This window comes from Scyliorhinus torazame, chromosome 13, assembly GCF_047496885.1.
Source record: "Scyliorhinus torazame isolate Kashiwa2021f chromosome 13, sScyTor2.1, whole genome shotgun sequence".
In the NCBI taxonomy this organism is placed as follows: Eukaryota; Metazoa; Chordata; class Chondrichthyes; order Carcharhiniformes; family Scyliorhinidae; genus Scyliorhinus; species Scyliorhinus torazame.
Window position 1 is genome coordinate 72,976,854 of NC_092719.1, and position 20,613 is coordinate 72,997,466.

The 20,613-nt window shown below is 47.3% G+C and overlaps 1 protein-coding gene across 2 annotated transcripts in view; it reads left to right on the forward strand.

Annotated features, from left to right (window-relative positions):
- Nucleotides 1-20,613, forward strand: part of pde3a (phosphodiesterase 3A, cGMP-inhibited) — a 645,056-nt gene that overhangs the window by 303,391 nt on the left and 321,052 nt on the right. For both annotated transcript variants that reach the window (XM_072471756.1, XM_072471758.1), the window contains exon 2: nt 20,176-20,226. In XM_072471756.1, coding sequence (XP_072327857.1) covers nt 20,176-20,226 — 51 coding nt within the window. The remainder of the gene's footprint in view (nt 1-20,175; nt 20,227-20,613) is intronic.

Genomic DNA, 20,613 nt, shown 5'->3' on the forward strand with positions numbered 1-20,613 from the left:
GGCTCACCCAAGCCCACACAACCCTATTCCCATAACCCAGTAACCCCATTCAACCAACACGAAGGGCAATTTAGCATGGCCAATCCACCTAACCTGCACATCTTTGGACTGTGGGAGGAAACCGGAGCACCCGGAGGAAACCCACGCACACACGGGGTGAATGTGCAGACTCCACACAGACAGTGACCCAGCCGGGAATCGAACCTGGGACCCTGGAGCTGTAAAGCAATTGTGCTAACCACTATGCTACCGTGCTGCCCTTTCGTAGGGAGTCCGTATCTTGTCGGCCGTCGGGGTATGCCACCTAGGCGTACTGGGGGTTAGCGTGGAGAAGATGGACCTTCTCGACCAATGGGTCCGACTTGTGCGCCCGCACGTGTTTTCGGAGCAGGATGGGTCTGGGGGCTGCCAGCCAGGTCGGGAGCGAGGTCCCAGAGGAGGACTTCCTGGGGAAGACAAGGAGACGTTCGTGCGGTGTTTGGTTGGTGGTGGTACAAAGCAGTGACCGGATGGAGTGGAGGGCATCCGGGAGGTTGCCCTCCCAGCGGGAGACTGGAAGATTCCTGGACCGTAGGGCCAGTAGGACGGTCTGCCAGACCGTTCCATTCTCCCTCTCTACTGGTCCGTTACCCCCGGGATTATAACTGGTCGACCTGCTCGATGCGATGCCCTTGCTGAGCAGAAATTGACGCAGTTCGGCGCTCATAAAGGTGGACCCCCTATCACTATATATGTAAGCGGGGAACCCGAACAGTGCAAAGATGCTATGGAGGGCCTTGATGACGGTGGTTGCGGTCATGTCGGGGCAGGGGATGGTGAATGGGAACCGGGAGTACTTGTCAATCACGTTCAGGAAGTACGTGTTGCGGTCGGTGGAGGGGAGGGGGCCTTTGAAGTCCATGCTGAGGCGTTCAAAGGGACGGGAAGCCTTTATCAGATGCGCTTTCTCTGGCCGGTAGAAGTGCGGTTTGCACTCCGCGCAGATTTGGCGGTCCCTGGTGACTGTCCTGACCTCCTCGATGGAGTAGGGCAGGTTGCGGGTCTTGATAAAATGGAAAAAGCGAGTGACCCCCGGGTGGCAGAGGTCCTCGTGGAGGGCTCGGAGGCGGTTCTCTTGTGCGGTGGCACATGTGCCGCGGGACAGGGTGTCAGGAGGCTCGTTTAGCTTCCCGGGATGATACAAGATCTCGTAGTTGTAGGTGGAGAGTTCGATCCTCCACCGCAAGATCTTATCGTTTTTTATCTTGCCCCGCTGTGCATTATCGAACATAAAAGCAACCGACCGTTGGTCAGTGAGGAGAGTGAATCTCCTGCCGGCCAGGTAATGCCTCCAATGTCGCACAGCTTCTACTATGGCCTGGACCTCCTTTTCGACTGAGGAGTGGCGGATTTCGGAAGCATGGAGGGTACGTAAGAAGAATGCCATGGGTCTGCCCGCTTGGTTGAGGGTGGCCGCCAGAGCTACGTCAGACGCGTCGCTCTCGACCTGGAAGGGGAGGGACTCGTCGATGGCGTGCATCGTGGCCTTTGCAATGTCTGCTTTGATGCGGCTGAAGGCCTGGCGTCCTCTATCGACAGGGGAAAAGCTGTGGATTAGATCAGGGGCCGGGCCTTATCCACATAGTTGGGGACCCACTGGGCGTAGTAACTGAAAAACCCAAGGCAGCGCTTCAGGGCCTTGGAGCAGTGAGGGAGGGGGAACTCCATAAGGGGGCCCATGCGTTCAGGATCGGGGCCTGTAACTCCATTTCGCACTACGTAGCCGAAGATGGCTAGACGGTCGGTGCTAAACACGCATTTATCCTTGTTGTATGTAAGGTTAAGGATCTTTGCGGTCTGGAGGAATTTACGGAGGTGACATTATCAAGATACGGGAATGTTGCCCGTAAACTGTACCGGTCAACCATTCGGTCCATCTTGCACTGAAGACCGAGACCCCATTGGTGACACCGAAAGGAACCCTTAAGAAGTGGTTTAGCCGCCCATCTGCCTCGAAGGCAGTGTATTTGCGGTCACTAGTGCGGATGGGGAGCTGGTGGTAGGCGGATTTAAGATCCACCGTGGAGAAGACCTTGTAATGCGCGATCCTGTTTACCAGGTTGGATATGCGGGGGAGAGGGTACGCGTCCAGCTGCGTAAACCTGTTGATGGTCTGACTGTTGTTGATGACCATCCTATGCTTCTCCACGGTCTTTACCACCACTACCTGATCTCTCCAGGGACTGTTGCTGGCTTCAATGACTCCTTCCCTCAGTAGCCTTTGGACCTCTGACCGAATAAAGATCCGGTCCTGGGCACTGTACCATCTGCTCCTGATGGCGACGGGTTTGCAATCCGGGGTGAGGGTCGCAAACAGGGAAGGCGGGTCGACCTTAAGGGTCGCGAGGCCGCAGACAGTGAGGGGGGGTATAGGGCCGCCGAATTTGAAGGTTAGACTTTGGAGGTTACACTGGAAGTCTAAACCTAGAAGTGTGGCCGCGCAGAGGTGGGGAAGGACGTAGAGACGAACATTTTTGAACTCCCTTCCCTGGGCTGTGAGGTTTGCTACACAAAACCCCTTTATCACCACTGAGTGGGAACCGGAGGCCAGGGACATTTTTTGATTAACGGGGTGGACGAGGAGAGAACAGCGCCTTACCGTGTCGGGGTGTATGAAGCTTTCCGTGCTCCCAGAGTCGATTAGGCAGGACGTCTCGTGCCCGTTGATAAATACAGTTGTTGTAGCAGTTGAGAGTGTTCGAGGCCGGGACTGATCCAGAGTCACCGAGGCTAATTGCAGCAGTTGAGTGTTCTCTTCGGGTAGTGTGTGGTCAGCCGAGCTGGGATGTTTGGCATGTCTGTTCCGAAGAAGTAAACTATTTTGTTTCAGCAAGAATGTCAGCATTAAGTACTCCCAGTGCAGGTGTAGCATGGGTTGGATGCAGAGCAAAGCTTTTCCCTTCTGTGCCAACAATTTGCATCAACGCAATCTGCTGAAAGGCCACTTTTTTAACTTCACAGGAATAACTAGTTGTTTTCCTTTTAATAAAGACATTCTTCTTGTTGCTCTGGATGAAGGTCGTGTAGAGTGAAGGCTGGCAATGCTGGCGCGAGTTTGTCATGTGGATTTGTTCTCACAGGTGTCAGATCGAGGGTTCATCCAAGATGGCGGCTCCCATTGGTCGCACATGGCGGCTCTTACATAGAATTCATAGAATTTACAGTGCAGAAAGAGGCCATTCGGCCCATCGAGTCTGCACCAGCTCTTGGAAAGAGCACCCTACCCAAGCCCACACCTCCACCCTATCCCCATAACCCAGTAACCCCACCCAACACTAAGGGCAATTTTGGACACTATGGGCAATTTAGCATGGCCAATCCACCTAACCTGCACATCTTTGGACTGTGGGAGGAAACCGGAGTACCCGGAGGAAACCCACGCACACACGGGGAGAACGTGCAGGCTCCACGCAGACAGTGACCCAAGCCGGGAATCGAACCAGAGACCCTGGAGCTGTGAAGGAATTGTGCTAACCAAAATGCTACCGTGCTGACCCATCCCTCTAACGTGGCGTCCGCGGGTCAAGATGGCGGCGCCTGGAGGCCGCACGTGGCCCTGGAGTAGGAAGATTGCGGCGACCGTTGGCCGTACGGGGACCGTGGAGAGGTTTGTGCTGGCGGTCCGCATTCGCTGCCGGAGATCGCGGCAACTGCACGGGCCTGGCATACCCCCACGAAATAGCCCTTTCTCCCGCATCCCTTGCAGGTGGATGCGCGGGCCGGGCAGCGCTGGCGGGGGTGCTTGGCCTGCCCGCAAAAGTAGCAGCGGGGCCCCCCGGGGTTGCCAGGCCGCCTTGCAGCACAGGCCTGTGGGGGGATGGGGGATGTCTCGGGGTCGGCTGCAGAGGGGTACCACGCTGCCCAGGGGGCTGCCGCGCAGTCGGGAACGTAAGCGCGGGCATTTCTGGAGGCCACATCCAGGGAGCCTGCAAGGGCCCGTGCCTCCTTGAGACCTAGAATGTCTTTTTCTAGCAGTCGCTGGCGGATTTGTGAGGATAGCATACCTGCCACGAAAGCGTCCCAGACCAAGAGTTCAGTATGTTCGCTCGCCGAAACTTGCAGGCAGCTGCAGTTTCTCCACAACACCAGGAGTGCACGGTAGAATTCATCCAGCGATTCCCCAGGGGTTTGTCGCCTCGTTGCTAGCAGGTGCCGGGCGTAGACCTGGTTTACCGGGCGAATATAATGTCCTTTTAGCAGCTCTATTACTGCATCGACGTCTTCCGCTTCCTCGATGAGGGTGTAAATCTCCAGGCTCACCCTAGAGTGCAGGACTTGCATTTTCTGTTCTCCTGTGGGTATGTTTTCGGCCGTCCCGAGGTATCCTTTAAAGCACGCCAGCCAGTGCTTGAAGATTGCTGCTGAGTTCGCCACGTGGGGGCTGAGTTGCAGACACTCCGGCTTGATTTGGAGCTCCATCCTTTTTTTTTTTTTTAATTGGCTTATTAAATTGATGCACGATCATTGACCACTAAAGCGAGGTTGTAGTCCAACTGAAGGCTTTACTAAGCTAGATGTTTCCCCCAGCAGCTCAGGTACAGAATGAAGGCTGCTGGGGCGGCACGGGCTCTTATACCCCGCCTAGCAGGGCGGAGCTACCATGCATCTTAACCAATAGAAAGCATACAGTTTCCACCAATGGTGCTCCTGCATACCAGGTACCATAATACCTCTACTACCACACCCCTTTGGAAACCATTAATCTGGTCCAGATTCAGAATCGTTGCCTGATGTGACATACAAGAAGCTGGCTTCAATATATGGTTGGAATTTTCAGTCCCCGTGTGGCGGGTTCACTTGCGGCGGATATGGTGAGCCGGTCAAACATCCGTTGACTTTGGCGGGGTGGCGGGTGGGAGGAGCTTCAAAATTCCAGCCGATGACTCAGTCCCGCCTCATTCGCCCTTTTATGCTGACTTTGTGAAGAGATTTAAACTGTCAAGTTTGTGGCTCCTTCTGGAAATCCTTTTGCTTTCGTCGCTTTATTTTGACATGTTTTCCAGTGTTTCATTTTTACTCAACCATGAGTTCTCCATTTCTGAGCTTTGCTAATTCTACCAGAACGATATTGACTGACACTGGCAGCGAACCAACTGTACAAGCCCACAGCTTGCACCTGTGTTGGGGCAGTTTGGGCCAAGGTGCGATCAGTTGGAAATCTCATGGGTCACTGAAACGGTTAGTCACCAGTTGACTTTGTGGCTCAAATTGCGCCAATTAGACAGGCTGCATTAAGGCTTAAAGGAATCAAACCTCATGAATTTGTCTCACAGCTTATACCAGCCAGAGGCTGCACGCAGAATCCCACTGGATCTAATGGCATTATGTTTGCATTTGGATACTGAATGGAACTTCTCTTCAATTGAAGGAATGAAGCAACGCACCACTCAGATCTTATACCGGACATTTGGAACCACTTAAAGGGTCACTGTCATCATGAAAAAATGCCTGGCAAGTCCTTCATGTTTGGCATGTCTGTTCCGAAGAAGTAAACTATTTTGTTTCAGCAAGAATGTCAGCATTAAGTACTCCCAGCGCAGGTGTAGCATGGGTTGGATGCAGAGCAAAGCTTTTCCCTTTTGTGCCAACAATTTGCATCAACGCAATCTGCTGAAAGGCCACTTTTTTAACTTCACAGGAATAACACGTTGTTTTCCTTTTAATAAAGACATTCTTCTTGTTGCTCTGGATGAAGGTCGTGTAGAGTGAAGGCTGGCAATGCTGGCGCGGGTTTGTCATGTGGATTTGTTCTCACAGGTGTCAGATCGAGACTCTCAAAACCCAATTCCGATTTGTATATAAATGTTCATTCTGAGGATGTCGCCATCACTGGCAAGGTCGCAACGTTCATCCATCCCTAGTTTCTCCCTGACAAAAGAGGTGTCAGGCCCTATTTTTGTTGTAGAAGTTTGATTCAACCAAGTGGCTTGCTCAGCCATTTCAGACGGCCATTAAGAGACAGCCAAATTGATGGGGGACTGGAGTCACAACATAGGGCAGATCAGGTAAGGACAGCAGGTTTCCTTTTCTAAAGGACATTAATGAACCAATTGGGTTTTTATGACATGATCACTTTCACTGATGCAGCTATTTAATATCTCATTTTCAAAAAAAACGGAATTCAAATTCCCAACCTGCTTTTGTTAATGACCCCAGATGTACCACACAGTGGTCTTACATATGTAATAGCCAGAATGTAATAGCCAGATAGTATCTGTCCAAGATCTCCAATATTGTGTTAAACCTATGCATGAACAAAGGAGATGCCTACGGTGAACAGATGAGGCTTGTAATTGAATGCCTGCGGTAATATTAGACTTAAATCTGGGTCATTAACATTCTAGAGATGAGGAAGAAATTGCAGCGAGAGTGACGACCTTTTTGGCGGGGAAATCTCTCGCCAGGAATTTTTTTTTTGCTGAGGGGTGAAGCATTGATTTTGACTCCGTGTGTGGATGTTGAACGGGTTCTGGGCATAGAGGGAGAATAAGTGTCCAGCCAAGTTTTGACTTAATGACTGATTAGACTAACTATTCTAGTTGAAAGGGCTATCCTCTGAGTTAGTAATCGTCTTTTTTTTTATTCATTCAAGGAATGAGGGCATCACTGGCTGGACGGGCAGTTATTGCCCATCCCTAATTGCCCTTCAACTGTGAGTTGTTTGCTAGGCCATTTCAGAGGGCATTTAAGAGTTAATCACAGTGCTGTGGGTCTGGAGTCACATGTAGGCCAGACCAGGTTTCCTTCCCTAAAGGGCATTAGTGAACCAGTTAGATTTCTACCACAATCAACAATGATTTCAATGGTCATTGTTAGACTTTTAATTCCAGATTTTTACAGGACCATCTGTTTATTATCACACTGCTGGTTGTGAGAGTTCATTATGTGCAGGTTGACTGCTGCATTTCCTGCATTAAACAGGGACTGCTCTTCAAAAAGGACTTCATTGGTGGTCCAGCATGTTGTGACATCCTGAGGTAGGAAAAGGCGCTATATAAATGCAAGTGCTTTGTCATGTTCTTTCTTTAAAATGTAATGGGTTTCAAATTCCATGTGGATGTCTGTGCTGTAAGACCAACAGGAGATGAGCGTGACCTTCAAGGAAATGGCTTGAATGTTTCTGTCCATCTCCTGCCAGAGTTATGGCGAGGGAACAAGTAGAATTTTGATGTAATTTTAGTGCTAGTATATTCACTAATCCTCCCCAGTTATGCTCAAAGGGAAAATGAGTCAGGGTGAAGGAGCTGTCCGGTTGTCGTCCTATCCCCAACTCGCACTTACTTTGAGCATGGCACCCCACTAGGGGATTCACCCTGGATTGAGTGCATGGTGAGTTGTTTGTCAGTCTCGGTGGGTTGTTGCGGCCAGCATTTACTGTTCAGCGCATTGTTTTCTTGTCCAGTATTGACGGACGACTACATTCATAGCTTTTGTCAGAGAGCAGATGTGTTAGTCTGTTTATTGACACGAGGGTCTTCTTCTGTCCAAGCGATGGTCCCAGACTGCATCACCAATGTTAGCTTTGTACCAGTCAAGTTTCAGGGAGGGATTAGTGAAATCATTAAAGCAATAGGCAAACAAAAGGAGTAACAATCAAGATGGGGGAATGTACCCTACACTTAGGGGCGGCATGGTGGCACAGTGGTTAGCACTGCTGCCTCACGGTGTCAGGGACCCAGGCTCAATTCCGGCCTTGAGTGACTGTGTGGAGTTTGCAATTTCTCCCCATTTCTGCATGGGGGCGCTCCTGTTTCCTACTACAGTCCAAAGATGTGCAGGTTCGGTGGATTGGTTGTGCTAAATTGCCCTTTAGTTTCCAAAGATTTGGATAGCACGGCGGCACAGTGGTTAGCACTGCTGCCCCACGGTGCCTAGGACCCAGGTTCGATCCCGGCACCAGGTCACTGTCCGTGTGGAGTTTTCACATTCTTCCTGTGTCTCACCCCCACTAACCCAAAGATATGTAGGATAGGTAGATTGGCCACGATAAATTGCCCCTTAATTGGAAAAAGAGAATTGGGTACTCAAAATTTAATTTAAAAAAGGTTGCCAAAGATGTGCCGTTTAGGTGGGGTTACGGGGATAGGGTGGGGAAATGGGCCTCGGTAGGGTGTTCTTTCGGAGAATCAGTGCAGACTCGATGGGCTGAATGGCTGTAGTAATTCTAGTAAAAGATCCTCATCTAGTGTGGGATACATTCAAGGTCCCTGGATAAACATAAGACCTGCTGCAACACAGAATGCATTTGCAAAACAAAAAATAGATTTTATTGTATTGGAAATAATTAAACAATAAACATTGGACTGAAAAGCCAAACCCATATTGCAAAAGAATTGGCACATGATGTTAGCAGTAACCACAGTGCAAATTGTCCCAAGTGGGCAATGTAGCAGCATGACAACAGGATTATTTGCAACTAGCTGTTTCGAAGTTTCTCGGAACTGCCTTCCCATATACTCACTGTCAGCAGGATAAAGCTGTTTTCTTCAAAGGAATGGCCGCCTTATCAAAGTGACAGCCTTTGAACTGTAAACAACTGGAGGTGGACAGGCATGAGATTCCCACCTTCAACAAAACATGGTGGAATTTGTGAGGACATGGTTTGGGAAAAGTATTCCGGTTTTCAAATCTAATGGGCATTGGATCACTTGAATGCAAAATTGCAGAAACATGGGTAGATAGACACACACATATCTTTCAGAGTCCACCCAATTTTTTGCCTATTAATTCAAATGAATGTAAATTAGTGTAACATCCCTCAGGCGCAAGTGCTTCTACTCATTTATTTTACATGTTTTTGCTGCCCCCAAACTTTTATCAGTGCACTAATCACCGCAGTGCATGTTAAAGAGGAAATGTTTTGCTTCACTGTTGTGGATTTCTGTTGTGTCCACTTGTGAGGATGTTGCTTCATGTATTAGATTCCTCCTTGGATTGGCTTATCTTTTCTGTTAGGTTCCTGCCTTATCTATCATTAGACTCCATCTAATACTATTTAAAGAGGCCCGGAATTACATACATAGATACATAGAAGATAGGAGCAGGAGGTGGCCTTTTGGCCCTTCGAGCCTGCTCCACCATTCATCACAATCATGACTGATCATCCAACTCAATAGCCTAATCCTGATTTCTCCCCATAGCCTTTGATTCCATTCTCCCCAAGCGCTATATATAGCCGCCTCTTGAATATATTCAAAGTTTTAGTATCAACTACTTCCTATGGTAATGAATTCCGCAGGCTCACCACTCTTTGTGTGAAGAAATGTCTCCTTATATCTGTCCGAAATGGTTTACGCTGAATCCTCAGACTGTGACCCCTGGTTCTGGACACACCCACAACACCCATCTTCCCTGCATCTACCCTGTCTAGTCCTGTTAAAATTTTATGAGTCTCTATGAGATCCCCCCTCATTCTTCTGAACTCCAGCAAGAACAATCCCAACCTAGTCAATCTCTCCTCATATGACAGTCCCGCCATCCCTGGAATCAGTCTGGTAAACCTTCGCTGCACTCCCTCGAGAGCAAGAACATCCTTCCTCAGAGAAGGAGACAAAAACTGCACACAATACGCCAGGTGTGGCCTCACCAATGCCCTGTATAATTGCAGCAACACATCCCTGCTTCGAACCCTCGCGCAATGAAGGCCAACATAGCATTAACCTTCTTTACCGCCTGCTGCACCTGCATGCTTACCTTCAGCGACTGGTGCACAAGGACACCCAGGTCCCACTGCACACTTGCCTCTCCCAATTTACAACCATTCAGGTAGTAATCTGTCTTCCTGTTTTTGCTTCTCAAGTGAATAATCTCACACTTATCCAAATTATACTGCATCTGCCATTGATTTGCCCACTCGCCCAACCTGTCCAGATCATGCTGTAGGATCCCTGCATCCTTGTCATATCACATGAAGTATCTCAGGTTGTGGGTCCACTATAATAGAGTCAGCATCCTGGACATGATGTGCCTCAGAATGTTACGGAGATGTGCAGCCAGATACAAAACTCACACGAACAGTCTGCCATCCAAATTATCAATGCCACAGCAGATGCCATTGCAGCCGACTGGTTTCCTGTTTATTGCATCACACCCAGCTACTTTATACTTCGGCAGCAACAGAGGAGGAGACAAAAGGCTTCCCAAGTTATGTCCAGGGTGAACCTTGATAGAAGCACTTCAAGCGTAGGACATGTATGAGATCACGGAAGCCTAAGTTGCCTGTGACCTCTTGCCTAAAAGAGTTGAGACCACTCTTTCTTGCAGATTGGACCTGACTACCTCTGTAGAGGCAGTTTAAACAGCATGAAGGATATACCCTTCCTGCATATGCCACTTGCGTGTTGCCATGGCTTTCTCCCATCACTTGTGGGCAGTGGACTAAGAAGGAAAGATGTTGCAATTTATTTAACACTCATTACCAAAAGATGTGCTGAAGGATTTTCAGCCAATGAAGTACTTTTAAAATAGTCACCGTTGTAATGTAGGAACCACAGCAGCCAATTTGCGTGCAGCAAGCTCCCACAAGCAGCAGCGAGATAATTGACCCCTAACCCGTTTGAGTGATATTGATTGAGGGATATTGGCCGGGGCACCGGGTACAACTCCAGTGCTGTTCTTTGAGATAGTGCCACGGCACCTCCATACTATGCAGCTGCTGCTGCTGCCCTACTCTCAGTTTCAAAGCAGAACATTAGGACCTGTATCGCGATGTCACTTCTGAGCAGCATTAGCTAGCCTGTCCTCGAGCAGTACCAAGCTATCAGGTGGTCATCTCTTAAACAGCAACTGGTGCTTCATTTTCCTGTGTACTTATATCATGTCGTGTGTCTTGAACCTCTGCTGCAACTAAGGGACGTCAGCAGATAATATTCAGTGAATGTTGTTGGAGACGTGTGCATGCAAACCATGCTGGAAAAGCATGTGAATAATGGATAGAAGTTGAAAAGTGAAAGTATGGTTACATAAATTAGAAAAAAATGTGGCACATGAAGAAATTCCCAGGTGTCAAAATCACCATGCCTAACCTCTCTACCTTTACATGTAAAGGGTGAGTTAGCAGATAATGGGACATTTAGAATAAAAATTTGTATGTGGGCGGCACGGTAGCACATTGGTTAGCACTGTTGCTTCACAGCATCAAACCGGGTGCTCCGGTTTCCTCCCAAAAGCCCCAAAAGACGTGCTTGTTAGGGGAATTGTACATTCTGAATTTGCCCTCAGTGAACCTGAATAGGCGTCGGAGTGTGGCGACTCGGGGCTTTTCACAGTAACTTCATTGCAGTGTTAATGTAAGCCTACTTGTGACATTAATAAAGATTATTATTATAACTAAGCTATTTTCACTTGGGGCGGGATTTTACAACCCGCCACATGTTTCGCTGTGGTGGAGGCAGCCAACCATTAGCCAGCAGCAGGATATTCTGGTCCCGCTGTTGTCAACAGGGTTTCTTATTGAATTCACCCCTTGCTGGCAGAAAACCCATGGCGGCAGTGTGCTATCGGTGAGATCGGGAGATCCCGTTGGTGTGAACGGACTGACAGTTCTGGCCTTTGAGTTCCTGGTTCCCATACATTATTGATATATTTCTGTCAACACAGGCATTGTTGTATTTATCTTTTACACACTCCTGGCATGTATCTGTGCTGCTGCTTCACCATATAATATCAAGACTTTAATTTTAGGTTCTTCTCAAAATAATTGAGATTTGACAGCTCCATTAATTTTTTCGAGGCAAGAAAAGCAAACCCCTTTCGCCTTTTTTCCTGGAAGGTAGACATTTTTGTTTTTGTAGTTTGCTGATCATTGCTGCTGGAATGTCTCGACGTTCACTGAGGGAATTATATGTCATGGGATGGAGATAGATTAAAGTAAGTTAAGAAGGCTTCTGTTGCATTTCAGGAAGAGTTACAACAGAAGAGTGTGAGCAGCTCAGAGGAAACTCTTCGATCAGTGGCAGCACGCTTCCTGCTGAGTCAGAATGTTTGTGACCTCAAGTCCCACTCTGGAGGCTTCAACACAAAATCAAAGCTGATGCTCCAGCACATTACTGAGGGAGTGCTGCCTTTCAGCTGAGCTGTTCAACCTTGGCATCATTAGCTCTCTCGGGTGATCATACAAATAAGGAGCAACAGTAGGCCACTTGGCCCCTTGAACCTGCTCCACCACTCAATAAAGAACAAACAATGAACAAAGAAATGTACAGCACAGGAACAGGCCCTTCGGCCCTCCAAGCCCGTGCCGACCATACTGCCCGACTAAACTACAATCTTCTACACTTCCTGGGTCCGTATCCTTCTATTCCCATCCTATTCATATATTTGTCAAGATGCCCCTTAAATGTCCCTATCGTCCCTGCTTCCATTACCTCCTCCGGTAGCGAGTTCCAGGCACCCACTAACCTCTGCGTAAAAAACTTGCCTCGTACATCTACTCTAAACCTTGCCCCTCTCACCTTAAACCTATGCCCCCTAGTAATTGACCCCTCTACCCTGGGGAAAAGCCTCTGACTATCCACTCTGTCTATGCCCCTCATAATTTTGTATACCTCTATCAGGTCGCCCCTCAACCTCCTTCGTTCCAGTGAGAACAAACCGAGTTTATTCAATCGCTCCTCATAGCTTATGCCCTCCATACCAGGCAACATTCTGGTAAATCTGTTCTGCACCCTCTCTAAAGCCTCCACATCCTTCTGGTAGTGTGGCGACCAGAATTGAACACTATACTCCAAGTGTGGCCTAACTAAGGTTCTATACAGCTGCAACATGACTTGCCAATTCTTATACTCAATGCTCCGGCCAATGAAGGCAAGCATGCCGTATGCCTTCTTGACTACCTTCTCCACCTGTGTTGCCCCTTTCAATGACCTGTGGATCTGTACTCCTAGATCTCTTTGACTTTCAATACTCTTGAGGGTTCTACCATTCACTGTATATTCCCTACCTGCATTAGCCCTTCCAAAATGCATTACCTCACATTTGTCCGGATTAAACTCCATCTGCCATCTCTCCGCCCAAGTCTCCAGATAATCTAAATCCTGCTGTATCCTCAGACAGTCCTCATCGCTATCCGCAATTCCACCAACCTTTGTGTCGTCTGCAAACTTACTAATCAGACCAGTTACATTTTCCTCCAAATCATTTATATATACTACAAATAGCAAAGGTCCCAGCACTGATCCCTGTGGAACACCACTGGTCACAGCCCTCCAATTAGAAAAGCATCCCTCCATTGCTACCCTCTGCCTTCTATGGCCTAGCCAGTTCTGTATCCACCTTGCCAGTTCACCCCTGATCCCGTGTGACTTCACCTTTTGTACTAGTCTACCATGAGGGACCTTGTCAAAAGCCTTACTGAAGTCCATATAGACAACATCTACTGCCCTACCTGCATCAATCATCTTAGTGACCTCCTCGAAAAACTCTATCAAGTTAGTGAGACACGACCTCCCCTTCACAAAACCGTGCTGCCTCTCACTAATACGTCCATTTGCTTCCAAATGGGAGTAGATCCTGTCTCGAAGAATTCTCTCCAGTAATTTCCCTACCACTGAAGTAAGGCTCACCGGCCTGTAGTTCCCGGGATTATCCTTGCTACCCTTCTTAAACAGAGGAACAACATTGGCTATTCTCCAGTCCTCCGGGACATCCCCTGAAGACAGCGAGGATCCAAAGATTTCTGTCAAGGCCTCAGCAATTTCCTCTCCAGCCTCCTTCAGTATTCTGGGGTAGATCCCATCAGGCCCTGGGGACTTATCTACCTTAATATTTTTTAAGACACCCAACACCTCGTCTTTTTGGATCACAATGTGACCCAAGCTATCTACACCTCCTTCTCCAGACTCAACATCTACCAATTCCTTCTCTTTGGTGAATACTGATGCAAAGTATTCATTTAGTACCTCGCCCATTTCCTCTGGCTCCCACATAGATTCCCTTGCCTATCCTTCAGTGGGCCAACCCTTTCCCTGGCTACCCTCTTGCTTTTTATGTACGTGTAAAAAGCCTTGGGATTTTCCTTAACCCTATTTGCCAATGACTTTTCATGACCCCTTCTAGCCCTCCTGACTCCTTGCTTAAGTTCCTTCCTACTTTCCTTATATGCCACACAGGCTTCGTCTGTTCCCAGCCTTTTAGCCCTGACAAATGCCTCCTTTTTCTTTTTGACGAGGCCTACAATATCACTCGTCATCCAAGGTTCCCGAAAATTGCCGTATTTATCTTTCTTCCTCACAGGAACATGCCTGTCCTGTATTCCTTTCAACTGACACTTGAAAGCCTCCCACATGTCAGATGTTGATTTGCCCTCAAACATCCGCCCCCAATCTATGTTCTTCAGTTCCCGCCTAATATTGTTATAATTAGCCTTCCCCCAATTTAGCACATTCATCCTCGGACCACTCTTATCCTTGTCCACCAGTACTTTAAAACTTACTGAATTGTGGTCACTGTTACCGAAATGCTCCCCTACTGAAACATCTACCACCTGGCCGGGCTCATTCCCCAATACCAGGTCCAGTACCGCCCCTTCCCTAGTTGGACTGTTTACATATTGTTTTAAGAAGCCCTCCTGGATGCTCCTTACAAACTCCGCCCCGTCTAAGCCCCTGGCACTAAGTGAGTCCCAATCAATATTGGGGAAGTTGAAGTCTCCCATCACCACAACCCTGTTGTTTTTACTCTTTTCCAAAATCTGTCTACCTATCTGCTCCTCTATCTCCCGCTGGCTGTTGGGAGGCCTGTAGTATACCCCCAACATTGTGACTGCACCCTTCTTATTCCTGATCTCTACCCATATAGCCTCACTGCCCTCTGAGGTGTCCTCTCGCAGTATAGCTGTGATATTCTCCCGAACAAGTAGCGCAACTCCGCCTCCCCTTTTACATCCCCCTCTATCCCGCCTGAAACATCTAAATCCTGGAACGTTTAGCTGCCAATCCTGCCCTTCCCTCAACCAGGTCTCTGTAATGGCAACAACATCATAGTTCCAAGTAGTAATCCAAGCTCTAAGTTCATCTGCCTTCCCCGTAATGCTCCTTGCATTAAAACATATGCACTTCAGGCCACCAGACCCGCTGTGTTCAGCAACTTTTCCCCGTCTGCTCTGCCTCAGAGCCACACTGTCCCTATTCCCTAGTTCTCCCTCAATGCCCTCACCTTCTGACCTATTGCTCCCGTGCCCACCCCCCTGCCATACTAGTTTAAACCCTCCCGTGTGACACTAGCAAACCTCGCGGCCAGGATATTTATGCCTCTCCGATTTAGATGCAACCCGTCCATCTTATACAGGTCACACCTGCCCCGGAAGAGCTCCCAGTGGTCCAGATAACGGAAACCCTCCCTCCTACACCAGCTGTTTAGCCACGTGTTTGTCTGCTCTATCTTCCTATTTCTAGCCTCACTGGCACGTGGCACAGGGAGTAATCCCGAGATTACAACCCTCGAGGTCCTGTCTTTTAACTTTCTGCCTAGCTCCCTGAACTCCTGCTGCAGGACCTCATGCCCCTTCCTGCCTATGTCGTTAGTACCAATATGTACAACGACCTCTGCCTGTTTGCCCTCCCCCTTCAGGATTCCCTCTACCCGTTCGGAGACATCCTGGACCCTGGCACCAGGGAGGCAACATACCATCCTGGAGTCTCTTTCACGTCCACAGAAGCGCCTATCTGTGCCCCTGACTATAGAGTCCCCTATTACTATTACTCTTCTGCGCTTTGACCCTCCCTTCTGAACATCAGAGCCAGCTGTGGTGCCACTGCTCTGGCTGCTGCTGTTTTCCCCTGATAGGCTATCCCCCCCGACAGTATCCAAAGGGGTATATCTGTTCGAGAGGGGGAGAACCACAGGGGATTCCTGCACTGACTGCCTGCCCTTTCTGGTGGTCACCCATTTCTCTGCCTGCACCTTGGGTGTGACCACATTTACATAACTGCGATCTATGACGCTTTCCGCCACCTGCATGCTCCTAAGTGCATCCAATTGCTGCTCCAACCGAACCATGCGGTCTGTGAGGAGCTGCAGTTGGGTGCACTTTCTGCAGATGAAGCCACCCGGGACGCTGGAAGCCTCCCGGACCTGCCACATCTCACAGTCAGAGCACAGCACCCCTCTAACTGACATTGCGTCAATTAATTAAAATTAAAATTTGTCTTTTTTTTTTTAAATACTTTTTTTTTAAATTGCAAAGTTACTGTCAACTATCTGTTTCCTAGCACTAGATTTCTAATAGAAATGCGATAGCTAACTATAATACTCTCCGATCTCTGGCTTAGATATCCTCTAAATTATAATTAAGTTATTATGTTTAATTAGTTCCCAAATACTCAAATTTTTTTAAAATTTAGGTGAGAATCCCAACCAGCCACTCTGGCCACAGCTTTTCTGTGATGTCACTTCAGTTTCCCCCCGACACACACAATTTGATAAAAGGTATAAAAGTAAAAATCACTTACTTACCTTCTTACCTTCTGAGTGTCTGAGATGTTCTCAGATTCTCTCGCTGACAGAGACTGCTCCTCCACCTCCGATCCTTGACCTGCACAATGCTAATAATATAATAATATAATATGGCACTTACCTTACACCAATGGGTCTTATTATTAGGTTAGAGGAGGAGGGCGGGTGGGAGACACTACACGTGTAGTGTCTCGGGTTTCCTCTCCACCAGAATTTATTGGTTGGGGGGGGGGGGGGGGGGGACTTGCCAGAGGTCGAACTTCCGGTTCCCGCCTTATATAAAAACAAATAAAACAGAAAAGAAGAACAGACACGGGACCAGGTAAGGCTTTTTAAATTCACTACTCACCTCCCAGAAGGCCCCTGCGCACCGCTGCCGCCGAAATCCAAAGGGCTGCTCCTGTAAAGGTAAGGCTTTTTAAATTCACTACTCACCTCCCAGAAGGCCCCTGCGCACCGCTGCCGCCGAAATCCAAAGGGCTGCTCCTGTAAAGGTAAGGCTTTTTAAATTCACTACTCACCTCCCAGAAGGCCCCTGCGCACTGCTGCCGCCGAAATCCAAAGGGCTGCTCCTGTAAAGGTAAGGCTTTTTAAATTCACTACTCACCTCCCAGAAGGCCCCTGCGCACCGCTGCCGCCGAAATCCAAAGGGCTGCTCCTGTAAAGGTAAGGCTTTTTAAATTCACTACTCACCTCCCTGAAGGCCCCTGCGCACTGCTGCCGCCGAAATCCAAAGGGGATTATATCATGGCTGGTCCGATTGTGGCCTTAAGTCTACTTTGCTGCCTGTTCGTCATAACACTTGACTTGCTTGTTGATCAACATTCTGTCTAACTCAGACTGGAGTATATTCAGTGACCCAGCCTCCGCTGTAGTCTGGGGAAGAGAGTTCGCACCATCCTCTGAGAGAGGAAATTCATCCTCTTCTCTGTCTGATTATTTTTAACTGCACCCCCCCCCCCCTCCCCAGTTCTAGATTCACCCCACAAGAGGAAACATCCTCTCAGCAATCACCCTGTCGAGTCCCCTCAGAATCATAAATGTTCCATAAGGTCACCTCTCATTGTTCTAAGTTCCATATATAGGCCCAACCTACTCAACCTTTCCACATAGGCCAGCACCTTTATCCCAATAATCAGTCCAGAGAACATTATCAGAACAACGTCCAATGCAAATATATCCCATCTTACGTAAGGGGACCAGAACTATATACAGCATACCACGTGCGATCGCGTCAATGCCCTGTACAGTTGGAGCAAGACTTTCATATTCTATACCCCATCCATTAAAAGCCATTATTACATTTGCCTCTCTTGCTGTACCTGCTTGCTAATTTTTGTGATTCATATGTGCTAGGACACTGCAAAATTCTGAAGTTTCTCTCCATTGAAATAACATTTTGTGTCTCTATACTTCCTGCCAAAGCTCATATTTTCCCACATTATACTCCATCTGCCATTTTTTGCCAACTCAATTCACCTATCTATCCCTTTGCAGACTCTTTGTATGCTCCTCACAACTTGCTTTCCTGGCAATTTTTGTACAATCAGCAAATTTAGCTACAATACAGTTGGTGCCTTCATCCAAAGCATTAGTTACAGATCATAAATAGTTGATGCCCCAGTTTATTATTTTAATAATCAGAGATTATTTTTCACTCTTTGTACTGATCTCGTCCTTTATTAATAGAGCTACCCCACTTCCTTTTCCTTTCTTCCAAAATGTCATATACCCTTGGATATTCAGGTCCCAGCAGTGGTCACTTTGCAGCCATGCCCCTCCAATGACTATTATATCATTGTGAATATGAAAGATCCCGTGGTACTATTTTGAAGATGATTTGCCTCAGGAATATTTATTCCTCAATCAACCGCAAATGAAAAAATGATTATCGGGTCCTTCACCTCATTGCTGTTTTATGGAACCTTGCCGTACATAAAATGGCTGCCACATTTCCCACTTTCGCATTTCAAAAAGTACTTAATTGGCTGTAAAGTGACCATAAGACATAGGAGCAGAATTAGGCCATTCAGCCCATCGAGTCTGCTCTGCATTGAACCGTGGCTGATATGTTTCTCACCCATTCTCCTGCCTTCTCCCCATATTCTTAGTGATGGTGACCATGAAAACTATCGGCTTGTTGTAAAAAAAAACAGCTGACGCACTAATGTCCCTCAGGGAAGGAAATCTGCCATCCTTAACTGGCATGGTCTACATGGGACTACAGACCAGCAGATAACTTCAACTGCCCTCTAAAATGACTGCTCAGTTGTATTAAACCGTGACAGAAAAGTCAGATATGAATAAAACAAGATGGACCAACTTTGGCATCGGCTATGGCAAAGGCACATGCTGAGGTCAATGCCAATCGGCCCATCTTGTTTTATTCTTATTTGACTTTGCTGTGCTCTGAGACATCTCGAGGTCATGAATTGTGCTATATAAATGTCTCTCTTTGATATTTATTGCCTAATGCCCTCTCCTGTGTCATTTTCTTGCTGGTCTATTCGAGAAGCCATCATTAGGCTCACTAAATTGAAACTGATCCAGTCTTGCAATAAATTCTGGATTAGTGTCCAACCTGTTTGACAAAAGTATTTGTACAGATATCGGAAAGATCTACATTAGGGAAGGTGTTTTATAGCACTGTTTCAGAGACGGGTTAGCTTGGAATGAAAAGATTTATGTTGAGAATAATGGCTGAGTGACGGTGATTGTGATTGCAAGGCTGTGATCTCGTCAAAGCATTTAGATGATGATGTTATAAGTAACCTTTATCTGACCCTCCCCCACCAAACTCCAAAATAAAATTACTGTCTGACATTGCTGCAGGACATTATTTTTTTGTAAGATTTGTTCGACAAAGTTCAGAGTACGCAAGATAAAAGCATTCTTATTTACCAGGCAGCTGCTTAGACAGGGCAATACTGTTGTCTGCTGCACTTTGCTTGTATTCAGTGATATCCAAATGGAACCATTAATGATGTGGTTTGAGGTTTGATCACTGTAGTGTTATCAAATTCCAATTACAGGTTTTACAGGCAAACGATCAGGGGCTTGTGTGTGTGTAAATATTCAGCCGAGTGCAGCACACAGGAACGAATGGTTGTATAAGAAATTATATCATTATGAATATGAAAGATCCCGTGGTACTATTTTGAAGATGATTTGCCTCAGGAATATTTATTCCTCAATCAACCGCAAATGAAAAAATGATTATTGGGTCCTTCACCTCATTGCTGTTTTATGGAACCTTGCCGTGCATAAAATGGCTGCCACATTTCCCACTTTTCACACAATGAACATGCCTTCCATTGTCCAGTGCCCATATAAAGAACGCCCCCCCCCCTCCCCCGCTTTAACCGTACCTGTAGGAAGAACACGTAACAAACTCTTCTGACATTCCTCTGGCTGCTATTTTAATGCAAGTTTCCATCTCTTTGCTTGAAATGGATTGGCCTTTCCAACAAAATTGTGGATGGAAGAATGTCACACGCTTGCTATCTCACCAGCGCATTGCCATTGTGCAGCATCGCATTTAAGCAGAAGAGTGTCACCTTTTTGTTGTACTGGTCTAAATTTGTGACTGATGGGTGGTCCCCTGGTACCTCTCGGGTACTGGTGCCTATTGCAGTGTCATTTCTTTTTCTGCTGCTAACCATCATTTTTCCTTTGCTCTTTCAGATTCTGTCACAGTCCGAATGGGATCATAAGCGTGGCTGCAGAGGATCACAGGTCAGTGTCCACAGCAACCTATGCACCAAGAGGGCAAGTATTACAACCTACCTTAGCTGCCATCCAGTCCAGTGGAATGATAAATTCAGAAATAAATCTACATTTGAGGGCACATTTTTAGTTTCTAGTATTAAAGCTTTTCATGTTGCAATTTAGTTTTTATTCCAGTTCCCTGACTGAACCCGATATGGAATCACTAATAGGCACAAACTAAATTTGCCACTTTATGTGAACATTATTACCTGGAGGATCTCTTTTGTTTTGATTTATGAATCAAACTGACAGATTAACGGAGCAACAGGCTCTCTTCAGTTATCATCTTTTTACTCCTGTCTCAGTCCATCACCCGATGTGTTGGGAAAAGTTGGAATGGTTGGTCTGAATTGT